The 23333-nt window shown below is 37.4% G+C and overlaps 2 protein-coding genes across 5 annotated transcripts in view; both read right to left on the reverse strand.

Annotated features, from left to right (window-relative positions):
* Positions 1-76: 76 nt before the first annotated feature.
* senp6a (SUMO specific peptidase 6a) lies at positions 77-19085 on the reverse strand. Of its 4 annotated transcripts, none has more exons than XM_024291065.2 (23): positions 18941-19085; positions 14159-14252; positions 12798-12855; positions 10508-10613; positions 10075-10231; positions 9796-9866; positions 8568-8656; positions 7945-8308; positions 7300-7541; positions 7042-7182; positions 6443-6476; positions 5743-5931; positions 5480-5673; positions 5229-5395; positions 4596-4712; positions 4397-4519; positions 4234-4326; positions 2773-3086; positions 2587-2672; positions 2425-2513; positions 2231-2299; positions 1573-1723; positions 77-512 (listed from the first exon to the last, which is right to left on the reverse strand). In XM_024291065.2, exons 1-23 carry the CDS (start codon positions 19005-19007, stop codon positions 288-290), a joined length of 3240 nt encoding a protein of 1079 aa, XP_024146833.1. In that variant the 5' UTR covers positions 19008-19085; the 3' UTR covers positions 77-287. The 4 variants fall into 4 exon arrangements, with proteins under 4 accessions (XP_024146833.1, XP_024146835.1, XP_024146834.1 ...); XM_024291067.2 differs by having other exon boundaries at positions 10075-10224; positions 10507-10613; XM_024291066.2 differs by having other exon boundaries at positions 10075-10227; positions 10507-10613.
* A 2933-nt stretch (positions 19086-22018) lies between these two features.
* The window catches only part of tmed10 (transmembrane p24 trafficking protein 10), a 6970-nt gene continuing 5655 nt past the window's right edge, over positions 22019-23333 (reverse strand). Inside the window, exons 4-5 of the mRNA XM_024291467.2 lie at positions 23068-23194; positions 22019-22993 (exon numbers count right to left, since the gene is read on the reverse strand). Coding sequence (XP_024147235.1) covers positions 22872-22993; positions 23068-23194 — 249 coding nt within the window. The 3' untranslated portion in view covers positions 22019-22871. The remainder of the gene's footprint in view (positions 22994-23067; positions 23195-23333) is intronic.

Here is a 23333-nt window from a genome sequence, read left to right on the forward strand (position 1 = left end):
ATGAAACAGTATTTTCTGCACAGATCCTCGCAGACACCAGAACATCTGAATATAACTTAATGAGTCACTTATGGAGGATTGGTAAAACGGTATTTTACAAAGGCAGCAGAAAAACTCCAGCATATTTACATTGAATGTCTTTGATACAAACATGAAGGTGTGGTTGTCTGTGCAAGGCGCCAGACCACGTGACAAATGTTTTAGTGAGACCAGCAGCATATGATCCAGTTCAGCCCATGTGGGGTTCAGAGGGGAACACACAGGGATGGATGGATGGTGTGGATATTTCAAGGGCTGATGGCCATCGTTCCTTTCACTTCAGATGTCTCCTGAACGTCTAGCTCCTCAGAGGAGCCCAGCGGAGTCTCCTCCTCTTTAGACTCCATGCTAGGCTCCTGTTGCGCCTGCAGCGTCAGGATCAGCTCCTTGATCTCCTCGCGTTTCGTCTTCATCCTCTGCTGTGGAAACCACTCGGACAAGTTCATGGGCAGATGGAAACTGGGAAGAGGATTCTAGGAGGAAAAAAAAACATTCTTAAATGCATTCCAGCTCCTATTTATAAATAGCGTTGCCACAAATAGTCGATGAATAATTTAAAAGTCAATTAGTCGTTGCGTTATACTACCGGTATATGGAGTCAGAGTACTAAAATGGAGAGTTAAAATGGTGTTATGCTAGCTATTTTGGCTAATTTTGGCTTTTTTTGTTTTTAGGCTATTTTGGAGATAGCTAATATTTCAGTTACATGCTTGCTGTTTTGGCTAATCTAGTTTTTTTATTTTTTAGGCTATTTTGGAGTTTAGCTAATATTTAAGTTACATGCTAGCTATTTTGGCTAATTTCGGCTTTTTTGTTTTTTTAGGCTATTTTGGAGTTTAGCTAATATTTCAGCCGCATGTTAGCTGTTTTGGCTAATTTAGGACTTTCTTAGGCTAATTTGGAGTTTAGCTAATATTTCAACTACATGCTAGCTATTTTGGCTAATTATAAATATTTCATTTTTTTAGGCTAATTCTGAGATTAGCCAATATTTCAACTACATGCTAGCTATTTTGGCTAATTTAGGCTTTTGTTGTTTTTTAGGCTATTTTAGAGTTTAGCTAATATTTCAGTCGTATGCTAGCTGTCTTGGCTAACTTGGGCTTTTTTTCAGTTTTTTAGGGCTAATTTAGCTGTCTATCCACTTCAGCGTTTTCAGCTATTAGCTTCAGCCATTTTAGCTATAAGCTTTAGTGTTATAAGCTATCAATTTCAGCGTTTTCTGCTATCAGCATTAGCACCTTCAGCGTCCAAATTCAGCTTACAGCATTCACACTAGCATTATTGTAGGTAATGCTATATATCTAATTTTTAGTTAGTTTAAAGCTAATGATGGTTAAGCTGTGTGCTTTACATCCACCTTGCGCATGACTCAATTTGTCGACAAATTGGAAAAAATAACTGGTGATTAGTCGACTATTAAAATAATTGTCTGTTGTATTAATCGTTTGATTATTAAAATAATCGTTTGTTATTGTGTGAATGCTTACTAAAGATTCACACAATAAAGAACAGAGAGGGGAAAGTTCTGACCTCAAAGAAGCTCTCCACATACTGCAGGACGTAAACCCCACAGTCGCTGAAGTTGTCCTGCTGAGGCACACGTGGACTGGAGCCCTTCATCACCTCCTTACTAAAGCTTCGCTGGGTGCCTTTGCGCACCTCCCACTCCACCTCCAGGTATCTAAAGAGAATGTCACAAGCTTTTTCATGAGGGAATAAATTGAGCTAAGAAAAGTCAACATTTTACTGTAAATACATTTTGACTTTCAGGAGGCCAACTTTAGCTTTAAATTTGTTTTTTTAACAAAACTTAACGTTTTGCAATAATAGTGACGAATAAATAAATGCATACAGTAAATTGCAGGGACTTGCACACTACTTCCCATCGACCTATTCAAACAAGTGCAGGAGCAGCTATGTTGCTCAACCTGACTCACCAGAGGCAATTAAAAGTTCAGACTTGCCCTAGGACACTTTACATGTGACCAGGAGTTGAACTACCAACCCTTTAGCTGATAAATAGGTAATCTGTTTAAGTGCTTCAGGTAGAGATGATGTTGGTTTGCTGTCAGAAGCAGTTCCAGTGGGTAAACCAGTGAAACTACTTCTAAAATTAGCCCATTTTTTTTTTTCCCCAACGATGAGAGGACACACAGCAGTCAGTCAGGGTGCAGCTCCAGACACTCACTCTCTGAGAGTTTTCACCACCGTGGACCTAGTGGGACCCCGCAGTGAGTCCATGATGAGAATACAAGGTCTGCAAAGAGAAACAACCGTCACAGCAGGTACAAAAATCACTGCTAAATCAGGCGGACGCACATCCTGCCCCCACAAAACATCAGCTCCCCCTGCAGGTCAAAGACCCAAAGTGCATTCCCTCACTGTTTGCAGATGGTTGGTTTTGAGGCCAGACCGCAGACGTCGGCAGCGACTCCATCTTCAGCCAGAGCGCCGTCTTCACTGCACTCATCCTGTAAACATGCCAGCACTCATTGGTTGCAACTAAATTTAATGAAAATATTTAAAAAATGAGAAGGGGAATACCTGACAGGAGCTTTGGTCATCAGAGAAGGTGTAAGTGTCGTCTTCTTTCCCTGAACCGTAGCATAGACTGATTCTGTGCAGTTCACCTTAAAGGGAGAATGACATCCATTCACTCAAGTGAATACAGTGACAAAAACGAGAAAAATTCCAGCTCAGTTTTCAGATAAAGCTGCTCAGGTCACTAACTTGAGTAGTGCGGCTCGGGTTCAGTCTGGCCGTTGCCCAGCGACTCCTGAGCTTCCTCGCCGAAATTCTCCGGGTTGAAGACGCTCTGACCCTCTGCAGACCCACCCGGAGCCTCGGGGGATTCCAACTCCGACGAGCTGTCCAGGCAGTCTCCATCTGGAGACAGGGGGCGGCAGTGGTCTGGGATGCTGTCCTCCGACTGGAGCTCTGGCGCCGAGCTGGAGGCTGGCGTCGAGCCACAGTAGAGCGGGTTCTTCTCAAACACTGGACCTTCCAGGCCCGGAAAGCAGATGACTGCCAAGTACCAATGAGCTCTGAGGAAGAAATGCATGAAATGTGTGTTTTTTGCAATTCCTATTTTTATTTCATTGTTTTCTTATATGTTTTCCTTATTGCGTTCATGAAAAATAACAAAAGTTTTTTTTTGGGGGGGAGAAGTTTGATCCAGCTGTATTCCAGGCGTTCTGGTTAGCTGGAATCTGCTCTCAGGTGGGGGCGTGTCCACACTGAACGGCTCGCCTCCCGGAACATCAGCGGCCGGGACTTTTGCAGCGAATCACAGAGTTTCCGCAATTTTTAGACAACGACGTTGCTCATTGTTCTAGAAAAATCCTGTCGGTCCCAAAATAAAATGATCGATTCCTTGTTGTTGGGTTTCTAATAGCTGACACCTCCGTTTGGCTCCGCCCCAAAAGCGGGTCATCTGCTTAGTGCTCTGATCGACATTCATCTGCCTTATTTATTAAAGGGTTAAGGGAGATATAAATCTGAGTGATATAAGCATTTTAATTATCTAATTGCATTTGCACGAGAGACAAGTACAAAGGATGAAATCATTAAAAAAGACTTTAGAAAACTACATTTTTTAGTATCAGATAATGGTGGACAGAGTTGGATAAAAAAAATAGCATTTAAAAATAACTATCTTTACTTACAAATTGCAATTTGTTGAGTATGTTTTTTGTGTTTAATGTAAAATAGGGATTTTTGTTAGTTTTAAATGAACAATTTTATTATCTAAAGTTCTAATTTTGCTTATATTAATCACTAGTTTTTAATGTATTTTTTTACAAAACAAAAATAAAAAAACAAAATGTTGCAAAATATCAGATAATGGTGGATGGAGACGGATTTTAAAAGACTATCTTAGAATAATTATTTTTACTTACCGATTGCAATTTGTTGGTTCCTTGTTTTTTAATGCAAAATAGGGATTTCTGTTGGTTTTAAATGTAACATTGAACAATTTTACTATCTTAAAGCTCTCATTTTGCTTAGATTAAACACTAGTTTTTTTTCTTTTCCAGCCGTTTCCTGTATTTTAGACAGGTCAAAATGATTTATTCCAATGGAACGTGTGGCGGATGTGAACGTTTGTTATAATTGAATACATTTTCTGGTTCAGTTCAGTTCTAATCGGATCTCGGATCAGATTAAAGACCTTTTGCACGTCTCACTCACGATTCATTTATAGGAACAAAAATGAAATCCTTCTGGAACAGGTCCACATGTCGAGTCCACGTCTTCACCCTGTTGTGCTTTCTCTTCTGGATCCTGAGGAGCAAAAGGAATCCAGTTTGTGTAAAAATCCTCACATCCGTCTATGAAAGCTTTCAACACTCACGGCAGGCTGGTGGCGTCTGGGGCGTTCCGTCGCTCTCTCTGGTTCAGTCTTTTGTAAAAAAAGGAGCTGAACACGTGGATTCTTTGTGCGTCGTCCTTTTTCAATTTCTCTAAAACTAAATATCTGACAGAGCAGAGGGTCAATGTCAGCGACGTATAGAAAAAGTTTCCAAATGTACATCCTTACATCACATACTTACTTTAAATAAAAGTCTATGATAACATCATTCAGGAATTCACCATCATTAAGGCAGTGGAGGTCTTCGTTAGTTACTGTTATCCCACCTTTGGCTGGAGGGGGAGGGTAAACCATTAACCTGGAAGACAAACATCCAAGTGAGTGTTGGACTCGCAAAAAACTTCATCATTAAGTAGGGATAAAAAAAATCTCATTTTCCGTGTAGCAAAAATATAAAAAGTTCAGAAAATAAACTTTATCACACATATCTAGATGTGTGAAGGTTTCATTCCTCCCCCATAAAAAAAACAAATTAAAGTATTTTATTTATTTCAAGAATTCTCTAGAACACCAAAAACATAAAAGACAGAAAACTGGCATCTCAAACCTTTTAAATGTTCTTAAACCAAAATCGTTAATTATGGAGTTCCACAGGGTTATGTACTTTAAACCTTTTTTTTTCAGTTGCAACAGTCTTCAATTCATCTATGTTACTATTCTTCAGTTTCTTTTGATTAAACAAGTTTAGTTTTCCTTTAGTATTAATAAATCAGAAATTATAAAGCTCCACAGGGCTTAAAAAAGTTAATTTCATTCAAAGCATAATATCCCAATAAAGAGTTTTATAACAGCGATGGCATAAAAGTCACTTTACTTCACAATTGGTCCAGAGAAAGTGGGTTGCAGGTCCGTCATGTCTTCGTCTTCATCCTCAAGGTAAGAACTGGTCTGGCGGGTGGCCATCCGTGTGCGTCCAGCTACGCTTACCGGCGACACGGAGGGAACGTGGGTGAAGCTGGGAGAGTTCGGAACGGATTTTTCCTGCAGGATTTAGAACAATAAAGAGGATTAGACTGAAAAATCTCATCCGAGCATCCCATCACAATGGGGAATGAGCAAACCGACCTTCTCGCTCTTCTGGTTCGATGACTTGTTGTAGTTAACCAGACGAACGTTGGCCTCGTCAAACGTCAATTTGGTCGGGAAGTCGCTGAGGTGGTTGGTTGTGCCGATCGCTGTCAAAATGTCCTCCAGGATGATCTGCTCCTTCAACGCTAGGCCGTTCTCAAAGATCAGAACGATGTACTTCTCGTCTGACGCTGCAGGGAGAGGACTTTGAAGACCTCCGTTCTGCTCACGGGTTTGTATGAAGGCAGGGATGAACTCACCGTTCCCGGCGCAGTCGTACCAATGACCTCCATTCTCCTTGGACATGTTGAGCTGCGTGCGAAGGCGGAGGCACTCTTCTGGAGTCGTTTGAAAGAACAAGACGGGAAGCTTCCGGACGCAGCACCACTCGCAGCTAATGAGCTCGGACGTCTGGAGGCAGACCTTCTCTATGCTGTCGCTGACCGGACCTGATGGTTCAAACGTCTCACACATCATCCCATAAAACTACATAAAACTAAAAAGCCTTTTGTGTGCACCAAGTTCCAAAATCTGGAAAATTTATTGAGGAACTTTGGGAAGTTTCCGCTCTATTGGCTCTTGGTAAACAATGTGGATGGCGCTAAAGTTTACCACATCTCAAGTTAAGGCAGAAACCCACCTTAGAGCAACAAACACATAAAGATTGACTGACAACGATGAGAGGGAACCGGCGTGCTCGATTATGGAATTAGGCAGCCGATTCATTCAAACACCAAAGATATTTTGTAATAATAATAGTAGTTTGTTAAATAGTGGAATAAAGTTTAACTAAACTCAATGTTTTGCTTCTTTTACTGTTTTTAGCGCCTTATAATACAGCGCGCCCTATGGTGCGGAAAATACGGTAATCAAATCAAAACAATAAAACTCTGATAAAATCCGTAAAAGTTACTTTAAGAAGTTTTTTATTACCAACTAAATCAAGATGCTGCTGCTTACCTTGTGTTTCCAGCTGAATGTTGTCAACAGAAAACTAAGAGGAGAAAACAAGAGTTCTTTAGTATCTATTCGAAACCATCACTCTAATACAAACGTGCCATACATCTACACGTAAAAGACAAGTAGTTTTTTTACATTTGTCAAGTGTAGTTAATTTTATTATTTTGTTTTATTAAACTTCTTTTTACACTAAAACAGTGTCAAACTTCTGTGAATTAGCTTAAACAATCAGCTAAAAATATTCCAATTATCAACAAAAGAAAAAATTCTTCAGTCATTTTTTTAGTTATTTAAAAAAAAAACTAGTTGCATGGTTTTCAGTGTTGAAAGTATTATGGACATAGATTTTTAGGCCTAAACAACCTGCTGAATATTACAAATTTTTTTGAGCCGCAGAGAATTCAGATTTGACAAATATAGTTATTTGGTTTATATCATAAAATACATAGTTATCGCACGATACGTAAAAAACTACATAGAGATATAAAAATTCCATATCGATCATCCCTAAGTCTGAAACTCTGTGATGGGATGGGGACACCTCCTAAAATCCTATTTAAGCACCTCAGAGTTATTATTGAGCTGATACAAATACTCACAACTACAGGCTTTTTCACCATCCTTCGCAGGCTCCCTATTCTAATGCTCCGGCACTCCAGGATGATGCTTTCACACCTGTTGGGCGTGACTTTGGGCTTCTTTGCTCTTGGTGGAAGCTGCTCAGGGAGCTGATTTCCAAACTGTAAAGCCACAAAAACGAGGAGCTACTTTCTTTTAAGAATCAAACAGGTTGAGTCAAATCTGATCAGAAATACATTAAAAAAGTCTATTTTCAAATCCGTCAAGTGGCTCCAGACCTGATCCTTCATCCGGGTTCTCCGTGGTATCGTGATCTTTATGTTGACGTCTTCAAAGAACTCGGTGCTGATCTCTTCCTGAGCTTCGGTGCTCTTCACCTCCGCGTCCACCCTGCCCCCAGACGGCACCGGGGAGGAGTGCGCCGAGTCGGCGGGTCGAGGAGAAACGCTGTCCAGTCTGTTGACACTTCCTGTGCTGGCATTGTCGGCCTCGTCCTCTTCCTCGTCGCTGGAAAGAACGACTTAAAACAGAGGAGATGGTGTTCATAGAGATTCCTGCTTGTGTTTTCTGTGTATATTTGAGGTAAAACACGCCACAGAATCAGAGATGATGTCATTGTGAGACAAAATAACTTGATGTCATGTAAAAAAGAAGATAAAATATCACTTAAAATGATATTATTAGATGATTTTTTTTCCCTACATTCTTCACCACTGAACTGAGAAACTAAGATTTCTAGATAGTTGAGGAATTCCTAGAAAAACATCTTTATAATAAAGAGCTGCATCAAATTAGAGCCTCACAGAAAAATGATAAAAATGAAAGCTAGACAAAAATGTAGAGACAAATGTTTTATTTGTTCTACTCTATGTTCAGTTCATTAGCACAAAGGAAAAAAACTGTTGCTCCAAAGTTTGACTTACTGGGATCGTTGAGCTCGTGCTGCTTCACCGTCGTCCTCTTCCCTTTGGACGATCGCCCCACCACCGCCGCCGTGCCGTCACTCGAAGGCATCTGTGATCCCAGCACGCTCGTGGCACGCACAGGTGCGGCCTCCCCACCGGGTAGCTTGATGGTGGTACCCGGTTTGCAAAAGTTCTGCTGAAGGCTGTTGGGGCTGCGGGAGGTTTGGGGTCTGATTGGAGGTCTGGGGGTCAAAGATGACAGCGTGGCCGGCTGACGGGGGAATAGTGATGCACTGCTGCTGCAGTTATGACACTTAGTGCTGTCCTCGCTTGGCTTGTTGCACTTCAGGCACACAGCATAGTAGACAGTCGACTGCGGAGCCTGTCAAAATAAAGAACCACTGTTGAGTTGTGCTGACCTGAAATCTAAGGATATTTTTTTTGTTTGCTTACACTAAAAAACAGAATTTGTCAAACCCCACAAGCACATACTTTAAAACACGGCAGAGAGAGGATGATACATTTCTGTTTAGTCATAGAGCCTGAACACATCTATGCCTTCAAACACCAAAAAGGAAAACTTGATAAATATTCAGTAACTGCAGCCAATTTAACAGAAAAACAAACAACAAACATCTCACCTCTGTTTGTTCGACTGGTGTGGAAAATTTAGAAATGTCCGACTTCCTCCTCTGTAGGACTCGACGCTTAATGTTTAAGGTGTCATCCTCTGAAAGAAAACCGTATTACAAAGATGCTAAAAGTGATGACCAAAAAAAATATACTCTTATTATATTTCTGGAAAAAAACTGTTTCAAAATCCTCCTTTTACCTGCAACAGCTGTACAGTTTTTTATTTAAAAAGTAACACGAGATAGTTGGAGGTTGACGCTACTCTCAACACAGATTTGAAAAATACAAAAAAAGGGGCGGGGCTAAGGGAGGCTACACTGTGTCAGTTTGGGAGATGAGGACTTTTCTCTGTATATAAAGACCAAGAATGACGACCAAAACAAATCAACAATGCCAGAGACAGGGGATACAAATTCTGACAGGGGATACATGTCTGGGCACAACACCCGACACAGCTGAGGGTTTGCAGGTCCGAAGAGGACCCGTGTCTGAGTGGTAAAAGACTGCTAGCATCATGGCTAATTAAGGCTAACGAACTAAGCAACGAATGCCGAGTTGACCAATCACAAAATCAATTGTAATACCTTGTTTAAACCTGTAGGGGGCAGCACACAAGGGTTTTGATTTTAAGGTCAAGAATTAAACAAGTTTAGTTTAAATTGTCAAAAATGTAGACATTTTTAAAGCCCCATTTATAGAGACAAAACAGCAAAAAAATGTTGATTTAGTGTTTGGTTACCCTTTAACTAAAAATCTTATCTAGTGCAGAGGATCCCAAACTTTTCTTACGGGGGCCACATAAATGTTATCTTCTCTGAGGTCGGTTTGTAGACAAACAGAAAAAGTGTAACAATCACAGCCTAAATGTAAACTTTTACGGTTTCCCTGAAAGCCACACATAGACACATTTTAAATAATTCATCTCTTTAATCTTCACAGGAAAAAAAATACTACAACATTTGTTGTAGGGCCAGAGGACAAGGGCCAGATCCGACCCGCGGGCTGTAGTTTTGGGGACCCCTGATCTAGTAAAGTTCTTTCAAAAAATAAACTTTTTTTATGCATTAGTCAAGTATCGTTTTTCTGTAATGACGCGTCTCTTAGCAATAAAATAGTTTATATATATATATTAGTAAAAAAAATCCTAAAAAAGGAATCGTTAGGCCACGTATTTATGTAACTATCAAAAGTAAAACTCCAGCTTTCATGCCTTCTCTGTCATAAAGATGCTCTTACCTGGGCTCTCTTGGCAGGTGAGGACGATGCTGTCCACTTCCAAGTTTTGTTGTGTGGGCAAAAAGTCATTTCTGGAGAAAGACAAAGGCGTTTATTTAGCAGGACATTTACCCCTTTTTTTGATTTTATTTATTATTGTTCCTAGAAGGACTGTATCAAATCCATCAAATTTGCTTTTTCCTGAGATGAAATAAAACATTTTTCCAGTCCGACTTTGACTCAGCTTGTGCTGATCACATAAAAACTGTGGCGGTTGAACGTCAAGTGGGTCTGAATTACCTTTGGACGGGCTTCTTCACGGTCGATGGCAGCTGTGCGTGCTGAAAATGCCGACCTTGCAAAAAGATTCCTTGATGAGGCGGAGAGAAGATGTAGTAATTTGCTCTGTTGTGCGTTGGGGACGACGTTGCTGCTTCAAGAGGAACATCGCTGCTGCGGAAAAGACGATTTTCTATCAAAGTTATGATTCACCTATCAAGTGATTTATACTTAAGTGGAACTTTAATTAATAAAATAATACATTAAGAAGTACAGTATGTTCTGAGCTATTGATTGATTTTATTGAACCCAAGTGAATCAAACTGTAACTTTATTAATGTAGCTGTGAAAACTGCTGTTAAAATTAGGGGACGGTTACTCTGCAACACCTCAAGTGTTTTCTTCTTTTTAATATAAACATTTCTTAAAGAGAGAGTTTAGATCCAAACTTACCTGAGCTTTTTGGGAGTCAGCTTGTTCAGAGGCCTCATGTGATTATTCACCCTCTTCTCATAGGTTCTTATGGGGTTGGATGAAGTGAAGTGCCTTAAAGATGGAGGCTAAAACAAAAAGTTCACACGTTGAGAAGAACTTCATCCAGTATAAGAGGATAAATTCTACAGCTGTGGAATTTAGGTGGCGATCAGATTCAATTCATGAATCAAACCACGATTCTCACTCTTCAATATAATGTACTGAAAATTAAAATTACATGTATTAAATCATCATCATTTATACATTTTTTTTTCTTCAATCTTCTGGTTAAGTTCAGCAGTAACATGAAAAGCATAAACATAACTGTTGTTTTGGATCATTTAACAACAAAACCTGAAACTGTTCTTCACATTTTACGCTCTAAGCTTTACATACTGGCAAAAAGACGGAATAAAAAGCTGTTTTTTTCTAGTGACAAAATCAGCTGATTCAGGTCGATTAAATTGACACTTCAGCGGTGCAGAGCTGCATCTCAGAGCGAGGCTGTCATTCTCCACTTTGGAATCCGCTGGAGTTACGTTAATCGTGTCAACTTTTGAGGACTTACATTAACAAAAGAATGTAAACAGAGGAGCTAAAGCTCCGCTGTTGAGGTTAATTCGTATTCTTTAGAACTTGTGTCAGTAAGTGGAACTTCAGTCTCAGTTTTTGAAAAAAAGCACTGGCTACTTTTACTTTGAAATAGTGCTGCCACAAACGATTATTTTAATAGTCGACTAATCACCAATTATTTTTTCCTATTAGTCGACTTATCTCAAAGCGCACATCTTAACCATCATTAGCTTTAAACTAAGTAAAAACTATATGTATAGCATTACCTATGATAATGCTAGTGTGAATGCTGTAAGCTGAATTTGACCGCTGAAGATGCCAGTGAGGACAGCTGACAATGTTGAAGCTAATAGCTAAAAACGATGAAGCTAATGGCTGACAATGCTAAAGCTGAATATTAGTTAAATGTCAAATTAGCCTAAAAAACTGAAAAAATGCCTAAATTAGCCGAAACAGCTAGCATGTAGCTGAAATGTTAGCTAAACTGTAAAATAACCTAAAAAACAAAAAAGACTAAATTAGCCAAAATAGCTAACATGCAGCTGAAATGTTAGCTAAACTCCAAATTAGCCTAAAAAACTGAAAAAATCCTAAATTATTCAAAATTGCTAGCATGCAGCTAAAATATTAGCGAAAATAGCCTAAAAAACAAAAAATACCTAAATTAGCCAAAACAGCTAGCATGTAGCTGAAACGTTGGCTAAACTCCAAAATAGTCTAAAAACTGAAAAAATACTAAATTAGCCAAAATAGCTAGCATGTAGCTGAAATATTAGCTAAACTCCAAAATAACCTAAAAAACAAAAAAGACTAAATTAGCCAAAATAGCTAACATGCAGCGTAGATGTTGGCTAAACTCCAATATAATCTAAAAACTGAAAAAATACTAAATTAGCCAAAATAGCTAGCATGCAGCAGCAATATTAGCTAGACTGAAATATAGCCTAAAAAACACAAAAGCCTAAATTAGCCAAAAAGCTAGCAGAATGCCATTATAACGTTCAACTTCACTGCACTCCAACTTCATGTAATATAAAGTAACAACTAATTGACTATTAAATTAGTCGTCAGCTATTTTAATAGTCGATCAGCCGTTGATTAGTTGACCAATCGTGGCAGCCCTACTTTGAACACAAGAAGCTTCACCGACACAAAGGTTTATTTACTTTCAGTGACAGTGACGCTGCGCATTCTGTTTTTTTTTTTTTTTTTTTTTAAAAAAATGTAAAATCCAACATTATTCTGCTTTTCAGAACAATAAATACATCATACCCAAATTACATTTTACTACACTCTACTTCATTTATAAAGATCGCGAATCAATGATCTTGGATATCGCGAATATTCGAACTCAATTTTTTTTTTTTTTAATTTGTACTCAAACTTTCGGGAGCAGATCGCCAATATCTGATTGGTCGGGTACTCGTTACAGCCCTAATAAAAACCTCCTTTAATAGGAGGGGCTTTAATATTTTCAAACAAAATGAGAGTTTTACTATTTTTTGTGGTTTAACTGTTCACCTGATGAGATGTATTTTATAAGATACAACAGAAAAGGTCGGGCTGACATCATCAGATGAAATCGAGCAGCAGCTGTCCAAATGACCCCCAGAGGTTTGATCCACACTGGAGTGTCCTTTGGGTGCACCAACTCTACTGTTCAACGTAAAAGGTAAAGCTGAGGAGCAAAGAGTCACCTTTTTCTCATCAGGGGAGGTGGGCTGCTGCATCTCCTCCACACTTATCACACTCCCACTGAAGATCAGGAAGGAAAAAACAGAGTTAAGTCATGAGAGTCCGCTTCATTTATCAAGCCCACTGACAGTATAAAACTGCTGGTAAAAACGATAAATGGGAGTAAATTTTGTCTTCATCATCTAAATGTAAGTACTTTGGGTGATCGTGGTTAAAATATTTGTGAAATTGTATTGATTTTTGCTTTTAATCTTGAAAATTTAGGATGAAAATGTAAGAATATCCTGAAAGAATAAACAGTCGAAATTAGATTAAATTTTTAAGTTCACTTCCTTCCAAAAACAAACATACAAAAAGAAAATAAAAATAAATATGGTTGTCAACCAAAAATTAAATTCTTTATTTTGTATTTTTCTTTCAGAGTTTCTCATATTTGCACTAGGAGAAAATACTTTAAAGAAGGATGTAAAACACTGAGATCATAGTTGGGGTTGAAGTATGACTGAAATGAGCAAAGGAAACAAAAGAAAAATAACACAAATTTATTAAAAAATTGCATGCATATTTAACTGTATCCTCCTATTTGGTGCATTTTTAGCAGCTCTTTTTATTTAAAAAGTTAAAGCCGATAACTAAATTTATTTTCAGAATTTTCCTTTCTGGGTAATTTGAATTTAGATATCAAGTTGTAAGTATTAGTTTGGTCTTAAACATTGAAAAGTGGTTGAAAATATCATTTTTACTAAATTACTAAAACTGCACCTAAATGTTTTACTCTAGCTATTACAGATCCTAATCTGTAATAAATGTTGAGACAGCGTTAAAGACCCACTCCGATGAAAATCAGGTTTTTAACATGTTTTTGTGGCGTTTTTCTCACGATGGAGGACATAAATAATGGAAATTAAGCTCAAATTTAAGTATTTGTTTATTCAAATTTGTGAATCAGGAGCAGACAAAAAAAAGTGTATTTGTTATATAAAAAATAGAATAGTAAATTAATTAGCTTTTGGCTGTAAGCTCATGGGAGAATGTGTAAATAAAAGGATGATGGGTAATTAGGGAAAGGTGAATTTCTAATGAACTACTGCCACTCTGCAGAAACTACATCCTAAAACAACTTTTTTTTTCATTTTGGCTAAAAACAGCTATATTTCAAATTAAAAGATCACTAGGAATGCTTTGAAAATAGATCAAAAGTTGATGGGAGTGAGGCTTTAAAAGTGTCAGCTGTAGACAGAAAAGCAGGTTGATCATCACGACCCTGTGCTCCACATCAGAGGAGTCAGGAGGACATTTTTTGTCTCTGTATGCGTGTTGATGCGGTGCAGCACTGAAATGGCGGGCTGGAGAAGATGCTTACTCGTTTAGCTTCTCTTCTTCACTGTCACTAGGAGGAGAAAAGCTCCAGCTGTGCTTGAAGCCTCCATCTCGCCTGGTCTCTGATCTATCCAGGGCTTGAATTGAATAATAACCCAAGAGAGTTAGAAACTCACACCAGGGCAGGGACACCAACATCATTTATCAGAAGCTTGAGGGCCGTCCATTTCAACAATGTTAAAAAAAAACAACTGCAACCGCAAAAAACTTCAAATATTAGCTTTAATTTTGTCAATTCTTGGCCAAATATTTCTTAATTTACATAAATTTAGCACAAAAAATGATTTTTATTAGAATATAAAGCAAAGTGTAATCTGGTGAGATCAAGGAGATCCTTAACCAGCTGATAGATCAGATCTGTTGGTCAGCCACAGATTTTCTCCGTTCAGGAGATCTTACAGCACAAGTTCAGGTAAACAGTCTGGTGGCACCTCCTGCTTCACATAGCAGATGTGTGACAGAGGTCAGGAATGGACAGAAATGTTGCACAACGGTGCAACTCGCACACCACTGATCTACGAGGACAAAAGCAGGTTTAGACAGGAAGGCTTACGTCCTGCTTTTCTTGTTTCAAGTCATCAGACTTTGGTGTGATTCCGATTTATAAACATGAGCGCCTATAGCACGTGTCAAAGTCAAGCCTTCTGGGTTATATCTGACCCTCCAGATCATTTTATTGTATTGTTGGCCCGATGTTATCTTGTGCTTATTTCTAACTTGTGTAATTTTGACAAAATGTATTTTTATGGAGAGTAAAATATTGAAAGTTATTTAAGGTTTAAGTTAATTTATTCTGGAATATTATTCCTGCATTTTTATTATTCATAGTTATGTTAAAAAGTTTGTTTAAAAAATGTGCATTCCGTTAGCTTTTTGGAATATTTTGACATTTACTAAGATTTTTTAGTCCATTTTGGAGTTCAGCAAATATTTCAGCCACATGCTAGCTGTTTTGGCTAAACTAAGGTCTTTTTTTCCTTTCATTTTTATTGGCTAATTTAGAATTTAGCTAATATTTCAGCTGCATGCTAGCTGTTTCGGCTAATTTAGTTTTTTTCCCCCATTTTCTTAGGCTATTTTGGAGTTTAGCTAATATTTCAGCTGCATGCTAGCTCTTTCAGCTAATTTGGGGTTTGTTCCCCTTTTTTTAGTCCATTTTGGAGTTTAGCTAATATTTCAGCTACATGCCAACTGTTATGGCTAATTTAGTTTTTCTTTAGGCTATTTTGGAGTTTAGTAAATATTTCAGCAGAATGCTAGCTGGTTGGCTAATTTAGTCCCCCCCCCCATTTTTTAGGCTATTTGATATTAGCTATTTTTTAAGCTACGTGCTAGCTGTTTCTGCTAACCTTAGCTTTTTTTTAGGCTAATTTGGCATTTAGCTAATATTTTAGCTGGCTATTAGCTTCAGCATTTTTAGCTATCAATTCCAGCATCTTCAGCTATCAGTACTAACATCTTCAGCGTCCAAATTCACCCCTGGAATATAGGTTCTGATATTTGAGTGCGTCTGCTAAAATCCATGCAGCTCTTCTCAATTAAGAAATCTGGAATAAAACTTAACCTCATTTTCTGTGTTGATTTTTGCTTTAGATTGTATTTATTACGTGGATTTTTGCACCAATTTGAATGCTATACATCTATATATATATATATTATTTATTTTCTTATGTATCTATTTTTCAAACACTAATGATAAAAGTTACAATTTAGAACAGTCAGCAATCTTTAATGGGTCCATTTAACTGAAAAATTCCAATTTGGAAAAATACATTTTTATTTATGTTTTTGTATTCATTCATTTATAAAGCTTTTGAATATTTACAATAACTGAATTACAAAAGTTTTCCTATATATCACTTTAATTTCTTTTACTTTTGGCAACAAGTTAGAAAAAAGTTCCTTTCAAAATAAAACACATCCTGTGTCAAATAAGCCGTTCCTAGTGACACGAATGTACTTGATTTAAAAATTTAACAAAGTCAAATCAAATGTGGTATTTTCTATTAAGACTTATTATTGAATATAAACATGACAATGTAAAATCCAATTTATTTTTAAACCTATACATAAAAATGCAATTATATGCTTGAAGAACTTTGCTCTGAAGACGAACTAGACACTAATGTGCAGCAGAAGAGAAGAATAATTTTGCTCTTAGATGTTAAAAATCTAAACATAAATTTAAAAAAAAATTAGAATAGAATAATTCAAGCAAAACAACAAAAAAAATCTTCAATGTAGGAATAAAAGGCACTGGAGCTTCAGGTTGCAGACTCAAACAAGAAAACGCCATAAACTAATAGAGAAAATAACATCTGCTGGATGTGGCATAAAACCCTCGATTCATATTCCCCTCACAAGGCAACATTTTTTTAAGAAAGTTTCAAAATATATATGGTTAAAATTCCATGGGGGAGCTACTGGGTTTGTTCCGCCAGCGCCAGGATAATGGGTTCTATCTCCGCAAGCCGACCTCGACAACCTCCCATACGTAACCACGTTAATGCAGGTCATCCTGCTGGCTGCAGGCTCAGCAGGTAAACACTACTTAAACCTCCTCTATGCAGGAACCACTTCCCTTTTACTCTTACATGTATGCAGGATATTAAAAGCCTTTTCAGTTTTCTAAAACAGACTTTTGAGCTCCAAGGCTCATTTATTGTCCGCTCGCAGAATGACCGTCCAGCTGCTGTTCAGGGTTAGCAGACACTGTGGTGGGAAAAAATAAGATAAGATGTGGAACTCTAGCACTTTCAAATCAGAGAAAGAAACTTTATGAAAAGCTGAAATAAACACTGATTATAAAAGAAAATTCTGACATTCTGTTGTTTTAGTCTGTTTAGTCATTACGCTCTAATCCTGAACAAACCTGACTGAATGTTCTCATCTGCTCCAGATGACTGCCAGCAGACTCTGCACGCTGCTATGGAAACGTCAGGGTTTTGCTCCATTCTCCAGCTACTTCAATCCATCCATCAGTCAAGTTTAGAACAACTAAGTGGGGTATTTTATTCCTCCCAAGTTTCAGAGCACCTATTTGGTCAGGCATAAGTTCCTGTTCTCCTTCTAAATGAATCATTTATTTGTCTAGGGCAACCACTACATCAACATACAGTGTGCCCCACATTTTACTAATATAATCACAACTTCCCTGAAAATTCTGCAAAATGCTCAACTCATCTTTATGAAAATATCTTTTTAGAAAAAGAAAAACACAACAAATTGCGGGAGTTTGGAATAATCACCAACACCACTCGCTTTTGTTTTCTGCTGTCTGCTCTTCACTGCAATGTGAAAAGCTTGTCTTCCTGGGTTTTGAATTTATTCATATTAATCTGATACCGGTCACATTCTGTACAGTTTAATATTAAAAATCTCATTATTTTACAAATAAACAGTGTTACATGGTTTCTATAAAGTAGAAGTTCTAACAAAAATGTTCAGATTATTAACATTGTAAACATTGTTCTGCTTCTCCTGGAAAACGTTTCAGTTTGGCCACTAGGTGGCGATCGAGCTATAGCATTACACCTTATTCCAGAAGAAGAAAATATGAGTAAAAATTGTGTTTTAGATGACAAATAGTTATTCTAAAAAATATTTCCTTAAATACTTTAGAAAATTCATGCCCATGCGTTTATAAAGATGTTCATTTAGTCAAATATATGAGCGTTAGCATTAGCCGTCCTATGGGAAATTCCATTAAAGGTTAGCATCAAGCTAGCGGACTTTAGTTTTATGTGCTAAATCAATGTTTATTTTATGAATCGATTATTGATCTGTTAAGTTTAAATCGATTTGATCAACCCAACCCTAATTAGATTATTTATTCCAGAATATCAATCCCCCCCAAAAAACAGTTTTGTTTTAATTCCTCAAATTGTTTTTAAATTAGTTAAAATGTTTATGCCCTCCTCGCTCACTACAGTGATAAAAAGGTGGTTTTATAACTATACAACTAGCTATATTTTTGCCATTTTAACCTAAAAAGAAAATTCATGCTGAATCTATTTTCAGCTCTCATTAAAACCAATTAATTGGTTTCAACTTCACCCAAAAGTTTTACTTTTTTCCTGAAATTCCTTAAGGTAGCTCAGAAAAATAAAACTTAATAACAAAAAATGACATTAAGGAATGGATAAATACATGCTGAAAAGTTTTATCATCATCTATATTTAATCATTCTTTGAACAAGAAGTTTAAAGTGTAAATACCACAAACAAAAGCTGCCAGTGTTTACATTTGATACCATTATATACAATTAAGCTAAAGCTAGGTCGTTAGCATTCTAGGCTTAAGAACCATTTTTTCACTTCTTTCGGACTATTGGGTGAGGGTTGGCGCATTTTTCTGTGTTGGATGAGCATTTTTCTGGAGGCTAACTGGTTGGAATTACAGGAAGGCCTGTTTCTGCTGGCTACGTCCAGCTCTCACATTGCAAACTCAGCTAACGTCAGCGATACAAGGGCTAGCATAGGCGAGAATCTGCCTAAAACCAACCGCCCAGCCACTACCTCCAGGGTGGAAACATGTAGAGCCCCCACGGTCCCAGCAGTGCTCGCTTTACCCCCCAATTCTGTTGTGTGAGAGGATGGATGGGCTGACAACTATGTTGGGCTAACAAACGCTAGCAGACTTGGACGCACACATATTTTGAACCGATTACGTTTGACACCAGGAGACCCAGAATCAGTACCAACAAAGCAGGAGTCCAAACGGCCCGCGGCCGGCCCAAAGCTGAGGGAGGAGTGTCACAGCTTACCTTCGAGGAAAAAGCTTCTATTGTGGGCCATGTTTACGCCATGATCTGCCTCATAAGCGTAACTCATCAACCACTGAGACAGCAAATAAACGGTATGAAACGGAGCCCAGCTCCTCTGCCGTAGAGCGGAAGTAGACGTCACTACCGGAAATGTTTTAGTCTGAATTCAAAATAAAATTCCAATTCAAGTAGATTTCATTAGGTCTTAATTTATGTATTATTTTAATTTTATTATTGAGAAGCAGCCTAAATGTTGGTGTGTTTGACTTTTTTTCATTAAATGGAAATGATGTTTAAGTTTTACGTTTTGTCGACTGCTCTTAAAGAGGGCTAGCCTACCAGACAAGATTATTAGACACCTCATCATCTATTGTAGATGTCTAATTAACATCTCTGACTGCTCTATCTTGTTTCTTTATTAGTTGTGATAGTTTTATGTATGTTAGAATACTATTTAAAACATGTAATAGTTTAAAAAGTGGGTTATAACCAGAAGACCTCTCCAGGAAGGCGTCCAGGAGACATCCGGGCCAAATGTCCAAGCCACCTCAACTACAACAGATGTAATAAAAACTAGAAAAGTTGCATTACCTGCAATAATTCTTGTGTAAATACTTTTTTGCTGAAAGTGGTCCACTGAAAATGCTGAAGCTTTTTGCTGAAAATGGCAACATAGTTTTTTTTAATTGCTGAAGGGATCGGCTGAAAATGTAAAAGCTATTTTCAAAATACTAAATTTGCTAAAAGACTGGAAATTTAATTAAAGAACTATGAGAAAGAGCGGAAGTTGACCTAAATTTCTGAAAAGTTTGGAGTAAAATTGCTCAAAAATCCCTAATCTATGCCAATTTGAAAAAATATTTAGTGTGTTGCTCAAATATGAACTGAACTCCAAATTAGCTCCAAAAAACCTTAGTAGGTACCAAAAAAGCTAGTTTGTTGCTTAAACACTAGCTAAATTCCCCAAACAGCCTAAAATTAATCAGTAAACAAAATTAGTCAAATAACCTGTTGCAAAAATTAAGCTAATTAGCCTATAAAAACCTCGGTAGATAACAAATTAGCTAAAAACGTTTGCATGTTGCTAGGTAAACTCCAATATTTTTGAAAATTACTATAAAGATTAAAACATAGCCCATAAATATATTTAAAAGTTTGTTGCTAATCTACTTAAATTTTTGAAATTTCAAGACTCTCATTCATTTCCCATGGGGCATATTTTGATCAATATTTCAAAACTCTAAAGTTTATGAATACCAAAAATACAAGCAGTCATGTCCTGAATGAGCTGAATGTTTTGATACAAAGATTACTGAAATCGCTGAAAGTGTGATTGAGTTTGTTCGTGCTGAAAAATGTACAGAAAGGAGCAGGAGAATCACTATTGTGTGAATGATTACTCAGCATCAGAGAATATTGAACTTATTTGCTCCCCTACCTTATAAGGTAGGAGAGCAAATAAGTTCAATATTCTCTGATCACTATGTGGTTGGAAAAAAGGCCTATCCAAAGTGGAATGTTTTAAGCCTAACTTTGATTGTGGAAACTGTGTTTGCTACATTAGCTGGGAGTAACGAGAGATGGTCAGGGGTGCCATGCGAAATTACCCATTTTCACTGATCTAAAACATCACTAGGATGTCAGCTCTCTGTTCATCCAAACAGGCCCTGACTCATCACTGAGTGGTTTGGAATATAAACGATCATAAAATGTTTTTTTTTTTAATTTATTTATATTTATTTGATTCTATAAATGACTCTGATGAAAATGACAGCAGGCCAGTTTCTTCCTACAGGCGAACTAGGCAGCTGCCTAGGGTCCCCAAGCCACCAGGGCCCTCCAAAATGCAATGATTGTCTGCTGCTGATGGTTTTTGAACTGCACTGTTAGTGATGTAGCTGGCGATGCCCCAAAGGAGTTGAATGATTGAAAACTTCTGGTCCCATCGGCTATAGGGGGTTAAGAACAAAACAAGCGTGAAATATTAAATAAAAACTAATGACGAAAGATGAACAAAAGATAAAGGTAAGTTCTTTATTGGTTATATGGACTATTAGAGGGGGAGGTGAACCATCATTGTTTTCCTTTTTTCCTTAAGTTTAAGGTCCTGCTAACTAGCCACCAGTAGCTAAGTAGCTCGCTAGCTAGCTAGCTACGTGGTGTACTAAAGGTCTTGTTGTTATCAGAGACAAAAACTGAGCTATGTTCAGCTAATTTAGGATAAGAAATCCAATATGTGAAAGTTGTGGAAACATTTACCAACGTGACATTAATTATTGTCAAAAATATGGATATAAATTCTAGCACAGATAGCTACTTTGGCACATTCAGATTCTAACATGACATGTTGTATGCTTTAGCAATGAGCACTGAGTCAGAAGAGGTTATTTCTCCTATTTTTCTATGGCCTTAATTTGTATAGCTTTATTTAGGATTAAGTTAAGGTTAGTGAATATTTTATAGCCTGCTCCAATAACAAAGTTTGCTTTTGTTTAAAATTCAAATAAGTGTTATTAAAACATTTCATTAGGAATTATCTTAACTATTTCAGACTATTAAGTCAGTGGATTGTTCATCTTAATTTATATTAATGAGTACAGTGAGTAAACATGTGTCAAAAAAACAACAAAAAAACTCTTAAAATACACAATCATGTAGCTGTGTAAAAGCCTTAAAGAGACACTGCAGTCACAATGTTAACAGAAAAATTATTTTATTTTTTCTGTATCACTGCAGCATTACCACAGTCCATTCTTTCTTCTTTTATTTTTGTTGTTTTATTTTATTTTAGTCGTGAGGTGAGAAAAAAAGGTTTTTAAAGCAAAATGAGAAATATTTGCATCTTCGAGTTTGACCATTTTATCAATCAAAACAATGATTTTATCTTCATCTTAATGTACGACTATTAATTAAATTTTAAAACTTCTCTTGCATTTAAATTTTACAAGAAACTGACAGCTAAAGTATACATTTATATTTTCCAACATTAAAGTCACAAAAAAACTTCAAACTTTAAGATTTAGGGTTTTTTCCCCTCATAGTTTTTGTTGTTTCTCTGGAAAACATGACAGAAGTATGTAAACCCATCCAATATTTTATTGAATAAAAGCCCAACAAATTTACAAAATTGAACCCATCAAAAAAAAAAAACAAAAAAAAAAACAAGGAGCATCTTCTTCCATCCACATTCATGTAACCCAAACCTCAAAACTAACAAACACTGGATGGATCTTCAAGCTTGGTTATGGAACCTCAAGAAGTTTTTACATTTAACAAAAAAAAGGTTGGATACTTTTACATTTCTTGTCACCTCTTTCTGATAAAAATGCAGCAGGAGTCGGGGTATGAGCTGTAATTTGTCCTGAAAACAAGAGTGAAGATGTTTGTGGAAGTGACCTAATTTACAGTCAGATAATTAATCTGAAAACAAAGAAAAAACATGAAGAAGAAACAGCTAAGAAATTACAATAGACAGTTAAACTGAGCTACCAAACATGTTCGGTGACAAAGCAGGAGTTCAGCAGTTTCCAATCAACTCACTTCGTGGTTAAACCTGAACTAAGCGTGTGATTTGTTTGGCGTGTTTATCAACAGAAAGGGAAAGACATTTGCTCATGGCACGTTTATTCAACCGGAGCGTGAGGAGAAAAAAAAAAAAAAAAAGGAAGCCACTGCTCAACTTATTAAAGAGTTCTCATTAAATCGGCTGCAACATCCAAAACCCTGCAGACAGAAGTCTCCCTGCAGAGCTTCACATGTTCCAAACCACCAAATAAGTATCTTTTTCAAGAAGACATCCGTGACACTTTATCAGCCTTGAAATTCAGATCTGGAGCTCCTTAACCCGACTTGCTGTTGTTTGCTGAAGCTAGTCCAAGGAGGGTGGATGCTGGGCTGCGTCCCACGAGGCTTTTAGCCTAAAAAAGTGGCTCTACTCGATCAGCTTCTTTGCTTTAAAGAAGCGCCTCAAGTAGAAGACCTGCCAGGTGGCCAGCCCGATGAGACAGCACATGGAGAATATACTAAAGTACAACACACGCGTGTTGGTCGACTCTGCAGACAGGAGACAGAATGACATTAAAATATTTGCTTCAATGTATTTCAATTTAAATCGTTTGCCCTCTCACCGTTTGTGTCCCGCATCTCCTCCTCCCTCTTCTTCATATAGGCAAAGTCATTCACGATGGACTCTGACAGGTCCTCCAGCCGCCGCAGCTCAACCTCCAGAGGCTTCAGTTTTTCCACTTTTGCGATCTGCAGGAGAACAGAGAAAGTGTTGGGACGGCATGTCTGTATCCTCTGTGTCCAGCAGGTGTCACTCTTGAGCAAAGGTTGTTTTCAGCTCACAGAAAATCCATTTCCCTTCTGGAAATTCAAGGTAAAAATGAAATCT

This window comes from Oryzias melastigma, linkage group LG24 (assembly GCF_002922805.2).
Source record: "Oryzias melastigma strain HK-1 linkage group LG24, ASM292280v2, whole genome shotgun sequence".
Classification (NCBI taxonomy): Eukaryota; Metazoa; Chordata; class Actinopteri; order Beloniformes; family Adrianichthyidae; genus Oryzias; species Oryzias melastigma.